Below are 14,992 nucleotides of genomic sequence, written 5' to 3'. Positions count from 1 at the left end.
TGAGTTTAGGGCCTGGCAGTGGTAACCCTACCTGTTTCTGACTTATGTTAATAGCGGTACCTCTAAAAGATCTTTGGCTATAAACCAACATGAAACGGTGCCAAAGTGGCACCGTTTTTCAAAGTGGAAGCGATTTTAATGCTTTTGTAGGGAGTACTACATCCTATACCCCAGTTCTAAAGGGACAGACATTTCCTGATGGCACTCTAGCGGTAAGTCCGTTATGTTGAATACTGTTGCAGGCTAACATTCCAAAGCTCTTTAACAGAAATTAACAGCCACTACTTGTAAATCTCAACAATTCTTACACTTAAGGAGATGGTATTATTGGATTGCAGATTTCTCTTTATCTGGAAAAAAAAAAGAAACACCCCCAACTCTTTCCTCCCCCATCGCTTCTCTCCCTGACCTGCATGCTCTGAGCATTTTATCTGAGTGCAAAGTTGCCGAAAGCAGCGCGCCAGCCTCCGCCAGCCAGCCCGCGCTCCCGGCGGCGCAGCGAAGTTCCAGGGCGCGGGCCTCCGCTCCGGAGCCGGCCGCGGAGTCCGTCTGGGTACCTGCTCGGCCGCGCGCGCCTGCGGATCGGTCGCGGCGGAGCAGTGGCGTCTCCATCTGGCTCCCACCGCCCGAGCCGCCTCGGCTCGCCTCGCCTCCCCCGCCCTCGCCCCCGCCCGCCTCTCCGCCTCCCCCTCCGCCCCGCCCCCAGTCTCCTCCTCTTTTTCTCACCACCAGCGGCGGCTGATGCTGAGGCCGAGCGTCACTTCGGCTCCCGCGGCAGACATGGCGACGCTGACTGTGGTCCAGCCGCTCACTCTGGACAGAGGTGAGGGAGCGCTCGCCGCGGCCGCGGAGCCCCGGCTCGGCCCGCGCCCCGCCAACTCCCCCCGGGACGGCAGGGCGCGCTCGGGCGCGGGGCGCGGCGGGCGGGCGGGCGTTCGCGTCCGGAGCAGGACACTTTCTCCCCGCGCTCCGCCCGCCTCGTCCGCGCTGCGGCTCCGGAGCCCCGGCCGCCTCTCCCGGCGCCGGGCCGGCTCCCGGTGCTCCGGCCGCCGGCTTTGTGGGAGCGGAGGGAGCCGCGGGCTGGAGCGGGGCACCGAGCAAGCGGCGGGCCGGAGACGGAGGAGCGGGCGCGGGAGCCGCCGGCCGACCTGCGCGGCCCGGGCCGGAGGGGAAGTTTGTCCCGGCGCCGAGGGCGAGGGACGGCCGGGCTGCGGGTCGGGGAGGGCGCCCCCGGGGTGCGGGGCGCGGGGCGCTGGGCGCCGGGCAGCCGAAGGGCAGCGCGGAGCCCCGGCCGCCGCGCCCGGGTGGGAAGCGCCGCATCGCGGAAGCCGAGCCCTCCTCTCCCCGGCTTTGCTTCTCACGGCTGCGGGGTCGCTCTGCTCGCCCGCCTGTGGCTCCCGGCTGGTGGCAATTCTCAGTTTCTCCCGCCGCAGCTAGGTGCCACCCGACTGCGGAAGGCGCGAGGACAAAGCGCAGGTTGGGTTACAGTTTAACTTCTGCCCCTCGACCCTCTGCGTCCTGCCCTCTGACTTGAATGGGGACACGGTTTGCTGTCCCCCTGGGACCTCCTCAAGCCCGGGCCAGGGTGCTCTGCAGCGCTCAGGACCTCCCAGGTGCAGCCCGTGCGGGGCTGTACCTTTCCCTCAGCGTTTGAGTTTCTTTCTGGCTTCCGACGTCCAGTTGGGAAGGCGTCCGAGTCCCAGGGCTCCGCAGAGAAAGGGCATCCGCTAGCGCCTGTCTGCATGGCCGGACTTAGGACCTGGGGCGGCCATTTGGAAATGATGTGCTCAGAGGAAAATGATTGAGACCTTGTTATATATATATATATATATATAATTTTTTTTTGAGCTGAGTGCACTGAGCAAGATGAGTACAGTGAAATTGAATGTAAGGTTTCTAATAGGGAGAGAGCTAGCTCGACTTACACTCAATCTGTTGGCGCCAGATGTGCCTGTCCATAGCAACCTTAGTTGGAGTGAGAGTTGAAAAATTAAAAGTAATTGGTTTTATGTTGGAAAATCTTGATTTACAAGCTAGTGGATGCATAACAGTAGTCAAAGAACTCAGAAATTCATCATATAATCTGATTTCACTCCCCAATACCATCATCTGCATTAAGCAGGACAAATCCATTGCCAGTGAGAGCCAAACAGATGGTAAGCTATTAGAAACTGTGGATGTCCCAGGTATTCCTATTGTAATGTGATGTGCTATTGTATTGTCCTGTCACTAAATCACCGTCATTAAACATCCCAAGTAAAACAATTGTGTTAGCAGCAAAAATTCTGAGACTGCATAACTGAATTTTATACCCTACCACCACCACCACCACTACTGCTAATAATAATAAATTTTCACCTTAACTTGGCATGCCTTAGTTTCTAAGAGGAGGTACTAACCCGACAGGCAAAGATTTATTTTTAAAGTTTGTTTTCGTTCACATCTGAACTGTGCATGCCCTTCTTAACGTGAATAGGTGTGTGCAGGGGCTCAGGAAACAAGCTGGGTTAGGTTTCCACTGTGTGGGGATCTGAGTGAATTCAGCAGCACCTCACATCCTCTAACCTAGGGATGAGGGGGTTTTGGCATCACTGCCCCACATGAAGTCAATAGATATTTATTTATATCTTAAGATTAATGCATTTGTATGATTTGTTGATTAATTTCATTCCACTGATGAAATGAATTCTAAAGTTTTTTCTTTAAAAATTGTCTGTGGAAAGAGGTAGTTGGATGTGTCTGGTACTCACGTAGGATGTCAGTTAACCTCTTTGGACCTTCCTTTCTCTCTGTGCCACATCAGGAGCTTGCATTATTCTGACCTGGTGTAGCTTTAGCAATCTGTAATTGAACTAATCAAAGTTAGGACTCGGTGTTTAGTCGGTGTTTAGTCGCCTACTGCGAGGTTTTACATATCACTCCTCTCCCAGACTGCTTTGGTGGCAGCCTTTGATGTGTTCTAAATTTGCCCAGTGCTTCAGTCCTACCACAGGTTTTCATCACCCTGGGTTGCATTTGTCTTCCCAGTGTGTGGAGATCTTTGAGGAAAGAGACCATTTCTGAATTCATCTTTGAATTCTCAGTGCCTGCCATTAACTCTGACTCGAGATAGAAAATTAATGTAAGTTAGTGTAAGTAAACTAAAGACAGCAAGAACTTAAGTGCTACTAAAATATGGATACTTAATAGTGAACTGGAGTATGGTTTGTAGTGTTACAACATATTGGCATTGGAAAAGATAAGATGGTAGAATAGCCAGTGGTTCTCAACCTTTCTTTCCCTTGTGCCCATAAAGAAATTTCTTCAGCAACAGTAGCTCACCAAAGCTGTGATTTGTAATCAAGGAAAGTAGCAGGTGGGAAGAGGAGAGGAAGAAAAGAAGATGCCTGACAAAGCTTTCCCAGAGCATCATGGCAACTCATAATCCATAATTTTAGAACTGCTCCTTCTTTCCTAGTAGCTGTATTTTACAAATAGAAAACATAAAAGACAAATGAAAAGAGATGTTTTCTCAGTGGGTGTTTCATGTTAAAATCTAATTCTTCATACCCATGGCCCTTTGGCACAGTGAATTTATTCATCTTGAATCTTCAGGGCAAGATTTTAAGCTAACAAATCAAGCTGTGGGTTGAAATTAATATTTACTCCGCCTTAAATTCAGAAGTTATAAACTAAAAGATATTCGGAAGTCTGCATCTTGCATGGGTCTTCTCTGGAAGCAGGACTTCTCAAGATCCAGATTGGGCCCCAAAATAGAGCAGGATGGCAGAGAGTTTTCATGGCTCTGTGTGTATCCTACACTGTTGTCCATCTGCCATGAACACATTGGACTAACCCTGCGGAGACCTTCGGGTCTGTCCAAGTTCTCCTTCATTCCAGTCCCAGTTTTTGATGTTCTTCGCTTATTTACTGAATACCTAATAAACATCAGACCCTCCTATGGCATTAGTATACATAGGGTTTGAGCAAATATAATTCTGATTTTCGTGGTGACTAGGTCCTAGATGGGAGAGAAGACTCAAAACACAAGACAGAACAAAACAAACAGAAAAACCCTCCATATGCAAGCAACAATTCATTCATCCATTCCTTCCATTCATTTCTTATCTATGCTATTCAAGATGTTATGAGAATACTGGAAACAAAATTTCTGTTTTTGTGCATCATAAGAGACTAGTGGAGAAGACAGATAATCAGACACTCACTAGTTAATTTGTCGAATAATTATGCCAAACATTTTAAACACTGCAACAGTAATAATGACAAAACTGGTAAAACCTAAAGGCGTTTTACATGCTAATAAAAGTCATGCAATGAACACAAACATCTATGACTATAAGTACTAAGAAGATCTCTACAAAGAAGTGAGGGAGTAAACCTTGCATATGTTTGAGGAAATGTAATCGGGAGGAGGAATTCTTGTGGGCATCCTGGAAAGATAAGGAAACCAGTGTGGGGCATTGAGCAGAGGAAAGAGTGACAGGGATGAAATGGATGCAGTCAAGTAACCCAGGGCCTAAGGATGTGACTCATCATTAGGATTGCAGGTTAGCTGAGAGTATGGAGTGCTCTGGGGAAAATAAAAATGTTACTGGGATAAAGAATAATGGGATCTGTTTAGTTCATGTTGGTCAAGGAAGGCTTCTTAAGAAAGCAAAATGTAAGCTTAGTTTTGACTTATCATATTGACAAAACCCTTAGGAAAACATTCGGAGTGAAGAGCTTACATAAAAACAGCTCCCCATTTACAGCTTGGCTAACAGCTGGTTAACTATAACCAAGAAAATGATCAAAAATTAAAACTAACAAGAAATAATTACATTCTTAGTAACATCCTGGGGTAGAAATTTGGTTAAGTATGCCATGGAAATCTACAGAGCATTTCTTTTCTTTTTATTCCATTTCTTTTTATTGCTAGGCCGAAACAGCATATATTATAATTAGATTTTCAAAGATATACTGAGCACTATAATTTACATGTCACTATGCATAAATCTGCATGTTGAATCCAAGTGGTCATAATATGAGACATTCATTTTCAGCCTAACATTTTATGTTAGTGGTACAGAAAGTAGCACATATAATTTGGCCTTGTGGCAAAGTGAAGATGCTGTTAAGGAGATTAGCGTGGAATGCTTCTCTTCTAGACTTTAAAATGATCGTAGCAGCTCTCCCCGACACTAGTGATTGGGTGGCCCGATTTTAATCTCTAAAACCAGAAGTGACCTTCACCCAAATTTAAGGCAAAGCGGAGTACAATCCATGATACTTAATCCCTTCATTTTAAAGTACAGAGATATACTTAGCTTTGTGAAAGACTGCTTCATTTTAGGCACTTTCTTACATATAGTGGTTCCAACTCTCCTTCGTTTTCCATTTCAAGGTCAGAAAGAAAACCAGAATTCTTCAAAATTTAATTTTTGCTTGCCCTTTTAAATTTAAAACAAATCGCTTTTTAAAACATCATGGCTTATGGGGCTGAGCGCCTGCCTTGCAAGCAGGGCAGTTGTGAGTTCGGATCCCTGGTACCCATAAAAAAGAAAAAGGCCAAAAAAAAAAATCCCCCAAAACATCATGGCTTACAGTAGATTAAAACAAAACCAACTCATCAAAGAAAAAATTAGCACTTAAAATCATTTTTTAAAGATTAATTAAAATTATGTCATTTAAATTGATATCTGATGACATGATCAGTAGCTCACAACCTACATTCAAGCACATGTATAAGATAAAACTCAGGTATTGACATCTACCTCTTATGTGAGTTAAATTCACTTGGACTTGCCAAAGTATAAATGGAAATCTTTATTTCTTAGCATCTTTAAATTTTAATTTACAATATTGATTAAAATAATCAGTGTGCCTACTCTTTAAATAAAATCAAATGTTTGACTTTTAAATATTCTGAGATAAAACCACTAGCTTTTATTTTGTAGATTTCAACCTTACTGAAAAAAAGAAAAAAAAAAAAAAAAAGAAACATGAGAACAAAAATTGAATGCCAATGAGAATCCCTTGGGTGCCACAGTTTTTACAGAATTTGTGATACATTAAAATTTTTCTCTTTTTCTTTTCACTTTTCAAGGCATGCAGAGCTTATTACTTCATATATCTTCCAATTCAAGCCTTGGGCAGCCTATAGCTTTTTTAATCAACTGCATTCTTAGTTCTTTTATAAAATCTGTATTTGCCTGAAAATTGCTTTTGCCCACAGTGCAAAGGGGCTTGCCCCTTCTCTTACTCTTCATTAATTTTTTTTGACATGGAAAAAGATAAGGAAGGAGGAAAATAAAAATTAAAATTTTAAATGTTGTTTTTGAAGACGTATGCCCCAGTGGTTTTGATTGGGGAAGAAAAAGAGAGAGACTGATGATACATTATATTTCTTGTACTACAGCTTTCTCTTATTAGCAAGCAACTATGTTTTAGAACAGAAACATTAACTGCTTGCTGACTTCTCATCTTTTCTGGAGGCTCCAATAAACTTTTATTGAACTTTTTTTTTGTTTTACGAATCAATACCGAGTTTTCGTTTCACACTATACAAAACACTCCTCAGGAATTGAAAGTTTGCCATTATCTACCTTTCCATTTTTGTTTGATAGCAGTATGTTGCCAAGATAAAATATCAAGAAAGATGTTTTATGTTGAAAATATTGTTATTATATAGTTCTAAAACATAAAAGAAATCCAATAATTAACGATAAGACTTCCAGAAAAAGCAAAGTGTCCGATGGATAGCTTTTAGTTGGCTGTATCAAGCAGTCTAAGAACTGAGATGTATTTGGTGTTTCTGTCATTTACAAAATTGATGCTTTTGCTTCCAGTGCGTTTTTCTGGAATCACAAAAGCCTGGGTATTTAGGAAGGGAAAGGGAGCACTTAGAGAGTAATGCCGAATAAAATGGTGCCTGGGGTATTCAGGAGGTGTTAAGTGTGCAGAACTGTTGCTCTTGGAGATCGAAGAGAGTTCTTTCTTTGTGTCTTGATGTCTGTCTGTCTGTCTGTCTGTTAGGACCCACTGTCTACCAAATCAGAGCCAGGTTGCATTTGTTTCTGTGGGGCTCAATGAATAGGGTTGGCCATTTCTTCATATTCATTGAATGATTTAATAAATGAAGGGAAAAAAAGTGACTAAACTGGACCAAAAAAAAAAAAAATACAGCCTAAAATACTGTAAAGATGAATGTTGTCGTAGGTTTTCACTTTGTCTTTGTCTGTCTCTATTTCTCTCTTTCCTTCCCACCTCTTTCATCCCTCCCTATGTACAAGAGCAAGTAGAATGTTCTCCAAAGCTAAAAAATTATCTGAGATATTTGTGTGTTGATATTTGCTTCCCCGTATCCATTGTTTACCTTCATCTTGCTGTCTTAATTTAGAAATTGCACCAACTAGCTAACGTCAGAAGGCAACTGAAAAGACATTTTTTAAATGCAGGGGCCGGGGCGGGACAATACAGAATTGCGCCTCTCCTCCACCCATTCACACAGCAGTGCACATAAATAATCTGTACTAATTTATGTTTTAAAACCACAAGTGGTTATTTAAAAAAAAAACCCACATATTGATTCTAACAATGCTTTACTTCTGATCTAGGTGATAAAGAATTTTATATTCTATTAAGTAATGGGCTAGCTTAATTTGAAGACTTGGCTAATAAAAGTAAATATATCCAAAGAATACTGTTTAAAATGTCATGTGTGGCTGAAGTTCATTTGAACTTAACACTCAGATATCTATCTTGAATACAAAACCAGAGCTTCTAATTTAAAGTAATGGTAACTTCTCCGATAAACACTGTAGTTATTTCAGATCCACCTGCTTCTGCTTCTTTTGTTTATGTGGGCAGTTTGGTACTAGTTGTGGTATTTCATTGTAAGATCTTCAGTGTTTTTTCTATCAATTAACTACCTTTACATAGATGGCTAGAATAATGAGAATCTCTATATGTCCATAAAACTTAAATTTGCAAATTAGATGGTAGAAAAAAGCGCCAAATGACAACTGAGTCTATTGATAGTAATGCAAAACCTGGGAATATAGTTGAGGGACGATTAAAAGTGACTTTTGAGGAAAATTGAAGAACAGCAGCAATTAAAAATGGGCAAACAATCTGCCTTGGCAAAATGGCAAAAAGATAACGAGAGCATTTTGGAAGTAAACCACCACCAATCTATTTGTTATTGCTTATTAGCAGAAGAATATATTATTAAAAGAATGGGATATTTGTCCTTCCTAAAGTGGGTGATGATCTGAGAGAGGATAAAGAATACATGGAATTATTGAAGCATATGATTACTATGTAAATTTAAAGAAGACTTACTAGAGTAAAAGTCATTACCAGGGATGATGAGCTAAGTAACTTTGAAGTGAGCTGGGGTATTTTAAGTAGTTTTAGGAATGTTAATGGCAATGTACCTTTTATCATAACAATTTTTTTTAAAAAATTAAACTTTGGCAGTATTTTTGGTCACATCTCATTGATCAGTTGTTTATGGCAGTAATATTTCATCATCTGCCTAATTCAAGGGATCTGACATTGTGCAACCGCTGGCTGTTCCTCAAAGTCAAAATGACCATGAAAGAAAGGTAAATGTTTTGAATTCAGGACATTGGGGCAGCCAGGACAACAAAACTAAGCATATTCACAAAGGAAGTCTTCCAAAATGCCTTATGAAAGTAGCAAGAATTAGGGGATAAGTGTGTTGAGGGTTAGAAGGGGCAGTAGTTTGAGGGAGATTAGTAGCAATATGTCTTTTATTGCAGTATTTAAAACTGATTGTAATATTCACCATAATTTTTTCACACTATAAGTCTTGCCACGTTTAGAAGTGTGCTATAGCTATACCATATACTGATGACACCACACTTTATTTAAAATGCAGAGATATATGAGTAAACTTCTAGTTGTTGAAATACAGCCACCAGTTGTTTGGTTCTCTGCCCTGTTCAACATTGTTAACAATATTTTGGGTAAGAGTAATTGATTAGGTCTTAATCAAATTTACTGGTAGTATAGAGTTAGGACAAAGAGGAAATATTTTGCCCAACCAAATCAGTATTCTAAAATTATTCCTAGTTTGAATGGAAGGTTACAATAAAATAGATAATTCAATGGAAATGAATATAGTCTTCATTTATTAGAAAGAACTATACTAGAAAATGACTTAGATTTATATGGATGGCACTGTTGATAACTGAGACAATTTACTTTAAAAGTAGTTGATGTGGAAAATATTACATATTTTAGTTAAAGAATTCACAATAAGCAATATGCTGAAATCATCAAAATGTTAAAATTAAATATAAAACTGTTCAGTGCAAATAATGTGATAAAACGCTAATACAACACAAACCTAGAATTAATTATTTTTATGAAGGTAGAATTAGTCAAAATTAGAAGTCACTCTATGTTGTTGCATTAATCATATGAATAATGCTTTTAAACATGATGAAAAACTAAGAAATTCAGTTTGAAGTGTTTCTCAACTAGATAAAATTGCTAATTGGGGCCCTAAACTGATTTGTCATGTAGGTTTAATATTCTTAACTCTAGGAACTAAATTTCAACCTAAATCCTCCTAATCCCGCCATCTTACTAATTGAAGGCAGATGAATATCCAATTCTTCCCAGTCAGTTGAGAACCACTGAGTTCCAAGGAAGTAAGATAGTTCAACATTAGGACACATTTTACCGAAATTCTTTATATTAACAGACTAAACGATAAAAGTCATATCATCTCATCATATATTGATGAAGGCATGATGTGAAAGGAAATATTAATATTGGATTTTGAAACACATAACTTTTAGTAAACTGTAAGTAAGGGACTTCCTTAGTATATGAAAGCATCCCACGGGCAAATGTTACATTTAAAGGTGAAGCATTTTTGCTTTAGTTCCAGAAAAATATAAAAATAATTTAACCAATGTCATAAGACAAAAATAAATAATAAAATGTGAAACAAGAACTGTCAAAATTAGCATTTTTAGATTGTCAACTCAAGATATTAGAAGACGTAGCTTAACTTTCTAGGGTGATAAAATTACTGAAATCAATACTACACCCAAATAGTATTTAAATAACAATCTCATATTTGAATTAAGAAAACTGATGGAAAAAGTAATTAACAGTAACAAAAATAATGGAATAAAAACCTAAAATTAAGGTTTTTGAATCTCTAATATGTAATACAGGTGGGATGGAAGATACAAAACATACAAGAGAAATTATTACATTCCTTCTAGGTGCTAACTTTCCAGATAGGGTAGACAGACAAAACATTTAAATAAGTAAACAGATGTTGTTAGTACATGGAGCAGGAGGTGCAGAGCATAAAAGCACCTAGGGAAATGGGACTCAGAACTTCTTACATGGTGAGACTCCGGAAGGGCTCTCCGAGGAGATGACCCTGGAGCAGAGACTGCCATGCAGGTATCCGGAAGAGCATTTTGAGAGAAGGAACGAGCAAGGGCACAGGTGACAACCTTAGTGGGTTCAAGTGATGGGCCTCAGCAGTTGGAACATAGAAAACAAGGGAGAGGAATGGAGGATATTGAATGGTGGTTAGGTAGTAATATTTGTTTTACAAGATTGTTGCAAATGTTACAAATGAGACGATGATTGGAGAAAACTATAATGAAAACTGTAAAGTGACATTCAGGACTATTTTCTCCTAGTTTCGATTGTATGGAGCATCATTTCTGGAGTATTGTCTTGCTTGAGAAACCAAATTGTACCTTAAAAACATGTACTCTGGAATCTTATTGTGCTGGATGGAACCCTAGTTTTTTCTGCTGACCCGTTGTGGAATATTCATAGAAGATTTTCTTTTTGTTTCTTTTTTTTACTGGAACTTGAATTCATGACCTTGACCTTACCAGGCAGGTCAAAGCTGTGCTGTTGAGCTATATCCCCAGACTGAGTCTCAGTTTTCTTGTCTGTAAAATGGCAAATGACAAAATAGCACTAAAGTCACTGAGTTGTTTATTTAAATGAATTAATGTGTATGAAGTTGCTATAGTTTGAATTTGGAGTGTCCCCTAAAATTCTCCTATGTGTGGAAGGTGATTGGGTCCTAGGAAGGAGCACTATACCGGACTTGCTGTTAGGAGGTGGTGCCTGGGTGAGGATGGGTCTTTTAGGTTTGACCTTGATGAGCACATCTCTCTCCCTGGCTCCTTCCTTTTCTCTGCATCCTGGCTATTATGTCTGGAGCAGCTTTCCTCCATGGTAGGCACATCCACCATGCTACTTCTGTGTCAGAGCCTACCATCCATGGACTGAACTTCTGCAACGTGTGAGCCAAAGTACCTCTCCTCTCTAATGTGCACGTCTCAGGCTGACTGATACAAAAGGTTTGATGCACAATAACCTCTCTATAATGATCGCTACGTCCTCTTGAGTCTTACAACTCACAGGATCCTACATCACTTCCAGGGATAGACAGAAAATATTTGCTCCCTTCAGGCTATAGGAAGGGACAGACACCATCCTTGCTTTGGGATTCAACAAAAGCAGAAAGCATTTGGAGTTAGCCGAAGGTGGAGACAAAGTTTCCTGTATATGCAATTAATATGCCAGCCTACCATTCCCCCAGATCACCTATTTGTTGATGCTTCAATCTACTTTTTAATGATTCAATTACAGCACTTATCACAGGAGTTAGAAATTTTTCTTTCTTAGAGCTGCCACCCTAAAAGCTAAGGTTTTTTTAAAAAAAATATTTATCTTTGTATACCCATTGCTGATCTCAGTGCCTTGAAGATAAGCACTCAAATATTTGCTGAATAAATTAGTGCTTTGTCTTCAAGTAGTGCTCAGTTTTAGAGCCTAAAAATAAGAAACTGAGCAGAGGCTATAAAGTGACGGATTTTTATTTGAGAAAACAGTTCGCACATGTATCTTATTCAAAATTAGGAATGGTGTCTTCTGGGAATCGATAAACTTCCTATTCTTAGAAATTGTACAGGCGAGAGATGAATGAAAAAATGAGTTATTAAATGAACTCTAAGGTTCATTAACTGTTTAGGACAGGAATTAGGTTTTGTGTAGATGTTTCATGGTCTGTTTTTCTTAATGTAAGTTAATCCTAAACAGATACCTTAATTGTACTACTTAGTTGTGTGGGGAAAATACAGCAAAGTGTTTCAGGCCCCCCCTTTTACTTCTCTTCAGTTGAAAAGCATCACATGGTGCTGCGAATAGCAAACAGGTGGCTGTTGGAAGTAACAGGTGTGTATATATCTGGGTCCCCCTCATATCAAGTCCAGCTTCTTTCTAAGCACATGGCCTTGACCGGCTCCTGTGTGTGTACATATCATTGATCTGTCACTATACTCTTCAGAATTTGGTGTTTCTATGTATCATTGAAATTGACAATCATATCTACCTCATAAAGTTGCTATACATGTTAATAACTGTTTGTGTGGGAGTGTGTGTATCTAGAGCATCATCATGTCCTTAGGAAGTGCTTGGTAGTGATAAGTTATCCCAACCTCTTCTCCCCAGGGGCATGCATTTTCTCTGGCACAATAAATGAAAAGTTCACAGACTTCCCATGTAGGTAGGTATACATTTGGGTTGCAATTCTGCCATTTACTGTCTATGGAAGTGTAGAATATTGCTTACTCTCTCTCTGCATGTAATCTCTTTTATCCTTTTATAGAAATAATGAGACCCATTTTGTGTGGTATTACTTTTGTTTGATTCAACTTTGTTTCACTTAGTTCAAAGAAAGGCAACCATGACCTGACCTACTATGTGTCAGAAGGAATAGGGATACAATTAGAAGTCTAGGAAGGAAGAAATATATTAAGCAGATAATCTATGCAAAAAATACTTTAAATATTATAAACTCATACACATTGAGCACAAGACACTGTGCTTGGAGTTTTTCATATTTCATCTCGTTAATCCTCATAATTAAACAGATAATGTAGATAAAATTACTATTTGTGAAAAGTTGGGAATTGATGCATTAAAAGCCTAATAAAGGAGACTGGAGCTCAGGTGGATTCTTGGTGCCTTGGGCTTAATCACTATGCTGTCAAGAGCAAGTACTTGAGGATATGAACTTGTAAGGAGCAACAGAGGCAGAGGTGCTTGTGAAAGTTTCCAAGGTGAGAGACACAACAGGAGAGCAGGTTACCTCAGAGAAAAGGACAGGACCTTGCCCAACGCTTATAACTTGAATGTATACTGTACAGTGTTAGTATAGCTTAAGTAATGTGTTTTGAAAATACAGCCAGATTACTGGAAAATGGTTTTTAATAAGTGACTATGCATGTTTTTACAGTGGGCCTCTTGATATTAACAGTGAAAAAGTTCAGATCTAGAATTATTGGAGGGTAGCAGCAATATTCTGTTTCTTCTTCCCAAGATGGGATTAGGAAATGTGAGACACTGGCTATGATCTTCAGATTTCTTTTCAGTGATCTGGAAATACAGGCAAAGCTTCTTTATAGACCTGAAATTTTTCCAGATTCACATAGGCAATGCAAAAGCAGTAATAATTCCCAGGTCCTCACTCCCTACAGTCTTTCCCTCCAAGTGAGAAGAGGAAGAGAGATTTGAGAATATCACATAATCCGAAATTTCAGACTGAAGGAAAAGATTCTGACCTTTTCCTCAAGATTAGTTCTAAATGTCCTGAAGGGCAGAAACACAGTTTGCTTGCCTATCAGCATTAAAATACCTGCTGTGGGGTTTTTGTATGGATTTTGGTGGCCCAGTAATACATTCATTTAGCACTAACTGTGGAAGAGGTAATTTACCCAAGTCAAACTTACAGATTTCTGAAGCTTATTTCTTAAACCCAAAATTTTTTCAACAGTTTTTAACCTCCACATGTAGAATTTATTTTCTTCCCTTTTGCAGTCTGGTGTATGTTCTGTACAAAATGTTCTCTTTTTGGTAAATGATGTGAAAGGTAACATAAATAAGTCAGTAAAGCTTAATGTACGTTACTAAAGGAATGCCGAAATACCTATGTTGATAGCTCAAAGGGAAGCTTTGCATAACTCTAGTTTCTCAGATCTAATTCTGTCATTAAGGTTGACAGACACGAGGCTCCGGATGATGTTGTGTTTTTCCAACTGCTGCCCATTTGGCATGCAGCAATTACTACCCATAGGAAAATGTTAGGATGAGTGCATGTCATAGGTTAGAGGCTTTTGTTACCCCAAAATGCATACACTGAAGTTGAAATCCCCCATGCTGATGGTACTGGGAGGTAGTATTTTAAGGAGGTCATCAGGTTTACCTGAAGTCAGAAGCCAGGACTCCCTAGATTGGATCATTAGGAAGGAAGAGGCAGAGAACAGAACAGATCTTTCCATTTCCTCCCTCTCTCTCTCTCTCTCTCTCTCTCTCTCTCTCTCTCTCTCTCTCTCTCCCTCCCTCCCTCCCTCTCCCTCCCTCTCCCTCCCTCTCCCTCTCTCTCCCCCTCTCTCTCTCTCCTTCTCCCCTGTCTCCCTGTCCCTTCCCTTCCCTTCCCTTCCCTTCCCTTCCCTTCCCTTCCCTTCCCCTTCCTTTTCCCTTTCTCTTCCCTTCCCTTCCCTTCCCTTCCCTTCCCTTCCCTTCCCTTCCCTTCCCTTCCCCTTCCCTTTGTCTTCCCTTTCTCTTCCCTCTCTCTCTGTCTCTCTCTCTTTGTCCCTCCTTCCATTTCTTCCTCTTTCCCTCTCTCCCTGTGACTGCACTATAAAGACAGAATCATAAGGCTGCCATCCAGAAAACAAAGAGTGTTATGACTGTGCATAACGTGCTGGCACCTTGATCCTGAAAATCCCAGCTTCCAAAGCTGTGAGCTATAAATAATACTCTGCTGTTTTAAGGCATTGAGTGTATGGTGTTTCTTTACAGCATCCTTTGTCCATTTAGGCTGCTATAACAAAATATTATTGGCCGTGTACTGTAGACATGTATCTTTCATAACCGTGGAGGCTAGAAATTCCAAGATCAAGCGAGTGGTAGAATCAGTATTTGATTGGGA

General features: G+C 40.3%; 1 protein-coding gene across 2 annotated transcripts in view; it reads left to right on the top strand.

Annotated features, from left to right (window-relative positions):
* The first annotated feature begins 537 nt into the window (after positions 1-537).
* The window catches only part of Lin7a (lin-7 homolog A, crumbs cell polarity complex component), a 140,670-nt gene continuing 126,215 nt past the window's right edge, over positions 538-14,992 (top strand). Inside the window, exon 1 of one of the 2 annotated variants that reach the window (XM_063255202.1) lies at positions 538-823. In XM_063255202.1, coding sequence (XP_063111272.1) covers positions 742-823 — 82 coding nt within the window. In that variant the 5' untranslated portion in view covers positions 538-741. Of the gene's footprint in view, positions 824-1,456; positions 1,477-14,992 lie in introns of those variants that run through there. The other variant, XM_063255203.1, reaches the window with a different exon arrangement.

Source organism: Cavia porcellus, unplaced genomic scaffold, assembly GCF_034190915.1.
Source record: "Cavia porcellus strain 051 isolate PalLab524CR breed Dunkin Hartley unplaced genomic scaffold, mCavPor4.1 scaffold_8, whole genome shotgun sequence".
Taxonomy (NCBI): Eukaryota; Metazoa; Chordata; class Mammalia; order Rodentia; family Caviidae; genus Cavia; species Cavia porcellus.
Note: the sequence above shows the minus strand (reverse complement) of the source record. Positions and strands in the feature narration are given on the sequence as shown.